The 4,844-nt window shown below is 42.2% G+C and overlaps 1 protein-coding gene across 1 annotated transcript in view; it reads left to right on the top strand.

The window, feature by feature from the left end:
- LOC101845944 (arylsulfatase B-like) overlaps window positions 1-4,844 on the top strand; it is an 18,575-nt gene that overhangs the window by 4,529 nt on the left and 9,202 nt on the right. Inside the window, exons 3-4 of the mRNA XM_005104792.2 lie at window positions 963-1,149; window positions 4,502-4,677. Coding sequence (XP_005104849.1) covers window positions 963-1,149; window positions 4,502-4,677 — 363 coding nt within the window. The remainder of the gene's footprint in view (window positions 1-962; window positions 1,150-4,501; window positions 4,678-4,844) is intronic.

Raw genomic sequence — 4,844 nt, 5'->3', positions numbered from 1 at the left:
CTCTCCCTCTCTCTCCCTCCCCCCTCTCTCACCCGTCCCCCCTCGCCTCTCCAAGTCCCTTCTACTGTAAGATATCCCAAAGACTCCCGGTTTGCCCTAAATGACCTATGTGTGAGACTCGTTGCGTAAAGCGACTACCAAGACATCACGTCGACGTTTGGGCTCTTCAACTCTCGGAGAAAGTATTTGGTGTCACATGATAAGCCTGAGCCGATGACCTCTGTTCTCATTCCCCACTGTCACAATATAATGGATTGTTCACTTTCGTCTGCTCTAGGTAAACACAACAACATAGCACATTAATTAATCAGCCAATCTCTACCTACATTTGATGGCACTCAAAGGAAAAAAAAAACATACTAGATTTTCTTCTCTGTTTCTGGGGACAATAGATGTTTCAGGCAGTGTATGTTATAATGTTAAACAGGTCTGGAGAGACAAAACAGCCTTGTCTAACTCCTCACTTAAATTAATCTTAATGGTCACTTTTAAGCACAAGGGGGCTATCTCGAAAAATGCTGTTTTGAGAAAATCGATTGTAAACTTTTTGCCCCTTGTTCAATTTCTTTAAAAGACAAGGAGAGTTCTCTCTATAATCAAACAAATACACACACAATTGAATCCAAACATCTCCTACAGGTAGGGCAATGCCCACTTTTGGTGTAGGTCAAGATTTCTGGAAACCCCCGAAACCTGGGCTAGCCTGCTTGTCCCTCTACCAATGCTTGCCTTACTTAACTTACTTGTAGCTTTACCGATGATAATGACGGTATAAATGATGATATCGCGAATAAGACGGTTTTCCTTACTCTCTTTCTGAACACGCCAAGATCCACACCGGTGATAACGACGGTATAAATGATGATATCACCAATGAGATGGTTTTCCTAATTCTCTTACGGTATAAATGATGATACCACCAATAAGACGGTTTTCCTAATTTTCTTTCTGAACACGCCAAGATCCACACTGGTCTCCAACATTATGTTCTGTTGCCGGAACAAGCCAACGGTCTGCCCCTGGACGACCCAACAATGGCGGACAAGATGAAGGAAGCCGGTTACGCCACACACATGGTGGGGAAATGGCACCTGGGATTTTACAAGAAGGAGTACTTGCCCTTTAACAGAGGCTTCGACTCCTACTTCGGTAAAAAAGAGGCAATAATGTTATGACAATAGTATTACAACACAACGCAACGCAACGCAACACAATGCAATACATTGCAGTACAATGCAGTACAATGCAGTACAATGCACTACAATGCACTACAATGCAACACAGTGCAACACAATGCAATACATTTTAGTACAAATCAGTACAATGCAACACAATGCAATACATTGCAGTACAAATCAGTACAATGCACTACAATGCAACACAAAGCAGTACAATCCAGTACAAAGCAGTACAATGCAACACAAAGCAGTACAATCCAGTACAAAGCAGTACAATGCACTACAATGCAACACAATGCAGTACAATGCAATACAAAGCAGTACAATCTCAGAGACGTCAACCAACACATTATATTACAATCATCATCATCCAGTGCCAGATCTGCGACAGACATCGGCGATCATGGTTCTCCATTCATTCCTTTGCTCGGATGTTCTTAAATAAGCTACGTTTCCCTGATCTTTCCCCGTTACCCATTTGTTTAGGTTCCCTAAGTAGGTTGCTCTGGGCCTACTCCTGCCTCGTTTGCCTTCAATTTTGCCAGTGAGAGCTAGATGTTCAAGACCCTTATGTCTATGCAGGTGTCCCAAAAACTGCATTTGTTGTTCCCTAATTGTTTTTAACAGTGAGTGTCCCAAGTGGGCTTCACCAAGCACTACCGCATTTGATTATATTGCAATACAACAAAGTTAAAGTTTCCAAGCAATAGAATCTAATACTGTTAAAGTAATATCATTTAATCGTTGGAGCAGTACAGTACATAATTGTGCAGAGGTATTCGACTCACATAACATAATACAATACAATCACATTAGCCGGATCATTTTACAATATTACAATATTCCGGGATTCTGAACTTATTCAAACTAATCTCAGGGCGTTAAGAATCTTATGATCATAAAATATTATAGTTATAGTAATGCAGTGCTATGGGCTTAATAACAGGTAATACAAGGCAATATTGTTATTGTAGATATGCCACAAAGCAAAGAAATGCGGTTCTTGAAGCCAATTACCTGGACAAGTATTGTGTGGCCTCCATTAGAAATCAGGCGCTCTTCAAAATAATAAAATTAAAGAAACCGACATTGTTTTCTGGAGGTCTGGAGAGACAAAACAGCCTTGCCTTACTCCTCACTCTGTCAATGCTTGTCTGTTTTACTTTCTTGACTCATTGCATTTTATAATCCTTTAAAACCTATTTGTTCTGTGTGATTTGAACTATAAACATTTTTGTTCTGTGTGATTTGACTATAAACAATATTGATCAAAGGCAAGCAAATGAAAATTTACAGTTTCAAGGAACACTCAAGCTTTTAATGTTTTAGTTTAGTAGGGGTTTTACGGCGCTCGCAACTGCATAAGGTCATATGAGCGCCAGAAGATTAGAGGTGTTACAAGAGAGTAACAAACATAAAAAAGAAGAAGGGGAGATAAGGACGATACATGTTTGATAGGAAAGAAGAAGCAAACCACAACATAGCACCCGCAAACCACCAACACTCCAGTTTTGACAATCATCAAACTTCGGCGGCCATGTTCTCGCTAATTTTCCCTCTGATACCAGGTGACCTCCGCCTCTTTCAATCGTAAATCGACTTCTATTAAGGTCATACTGGTATTTTTCCATTAAATGCCACGGCAAGTTCACACACTTTATTAAAGTTATACTAGTAACTCATTACAGTCAAAATGTGACGAGCGCTTGGTTTCACCCTTTTTTGATACACTTACGTATTGTTTGAGGGGAGGGGGGAGGGGGGGGCGGATGTCACACGAATGTTTTGTTGTGTGCAGATTTTCTTAATACAAATAGGAGCGGGGTTTTTTGTTTTGTTTTTGTAAGTGTTTTACGGCGATCGCAACTGTATAAGGTCATATGAGCGCGAGGGACACACCAAACATTTTTAGTTGGAAGGAATTTTTGAATTTTACCTGGGAGGCGGCCGAAGCCTACTCGTATCGATTTTAGACCACCAAGGGATCTTTAACGTGCGCAAATTGCTTACGGGACCTCCGAGATTATTCGCCCTTGTCCGAGAAGGCTAGGTGTAGATCTTTCCTACCGAAGATCAGGGGTGTGGCTGAAAGACAGCAGTAAGAAGCAGTCAAGGAGTAGCAGTAGAAAGGCTGCAGAAAGAATCAGGAGCCGGGAGGAGGGGGCAAAGGAGGTGAGAGGGGGACAGAAAGTGGAGACGAAAACAGACGACAGAACATTTCTAGAGAGCAGGAAAGAAGACAATTTCAGAGAAAAAACATTTGTTCCATCGTTACCCGGATTCGAACTGGGGACGTTTGAATGAGAGGCGAACTCCTTAACCTCTAGGCCACGAGAGCCCCCAGTTGGAGTGAGACAGGCGTACACTAACTAGTCTGGAGTCTGGAGGCTTCATGCCCCACGTAGACTTGATGGAATCGGGCGCTCGTCAATTTTGGGACATGTGGAGTTATCGGTATCATTTTAAAACTTGTTCATTTGTCTTGCTTTCGTTGACAAAATACTCATACATTGTGGATAGAAGTCAAGATATTTGCGACTGAAGGAGGTGGGGGTCTCCTGGTTTCACAGAGGTAAAATTAGGGAGAAAAAAGCCGCCAAAGTCTGGCGACTTACAAAGCTTGCGATTCCTTAGACACTGCAAATTTATATTTTGTGTCGTAAATCAACATTTTTTCCACAGGAAAATCCACACAGCAGTGTGTTTTTAAATGAACCCTTAAGGTGTTGAGTCAAAACACAAAAATTCCCCCCCCCCCAAAAAAAAATTGCCCAAAAAGGACAGAAAAATGCCATTTTCTTCAATTTCATTTTTTGACGAGAGCCTAATTTCACCACGATGCCCCAGATGTCATTTGTTTAATAAAATATCTGCAACAAGTAGAGGTTTTGAACTCTGGCCCTTACTTAACCCTTCTAGCCCCATGTGTGTATGTTTTCAGCAGCGCTTGTACCTCCCACCGTCCCAAGAGCTTATATTTTCAGTTTCGAGGGGGAAAGGGGGGGGGGGCGAATATGCGCATACTTTTTCTAAATTAGCGAACCTATTTAAATGTTAAACCTCATAACTTTTGTTCATTTACCTTTAAACATTGTTATATATTATCACCCAAACCTCATTACAAAAGAACTGCTTCACTTTTCCATATGACCTTATGCAGTTGCGAGCGCCGCAAAACCTCTACTAAAACCAACTTTTTAGAATGCATGCCTTTTTTCTGAAATACTGCTGTATTGGCTGGGACTGGGGTTAGGGAGTGCACAAAAATGGCTGGGGCTGGAAGTGGTAATTCCTTCTGTGTTCTGTCCTATCGTTTTGTCCAGGCTACCTGGTCGGAGAGGAAACCTACTACGGCCACAAGCGGGACTACACAGACGGGAACTGGTACCTGGACCTGCGTGACCAGAACGGACCTGTACATAGCGAGGAGGGACATTACTCTGGTCATCTCTTCACGGAGAAGGCTATTGATGTGGTGCAAGCTCATGATCCCAGGAAAGTGAGTGGGGAACAATGTGTGTGTGTGTGTGTGTGTGTGTGTGTGTGTGTGTGTGTGTGTGTGTGTGAGAGAGAGAGAGAGAGAGAGAGAGAGAGAGATTAAAGGTGAAATCTTATTACGGGTGTTTGCCTGTGAGTACCCCTATCTCATCTGCGTGTGTTTGCGCG

This window comes from Aplysia californica, unplaced genomic scaffold, assembly GCF_000002075.1.
Source record: "Aplysia californica isolate F4 #8 unplaced genomic scaffold, AplCal3.0 scaffold00436, whole genome shotgun sequence".
In the NCBI taxonomy this organism is placed as follows: domain Eukaryota; kingdom Metazoa; phylum Mollusca; class Gastropoda; order Aplysiida; family Aplysiidae; genus Aplysia; species Aplysia californica.
The sequence above is the reverse complement of the archived record's forward strand: the minus strand, read 5'-3'. Positions and strand labels throughout refer to the sequence as shown.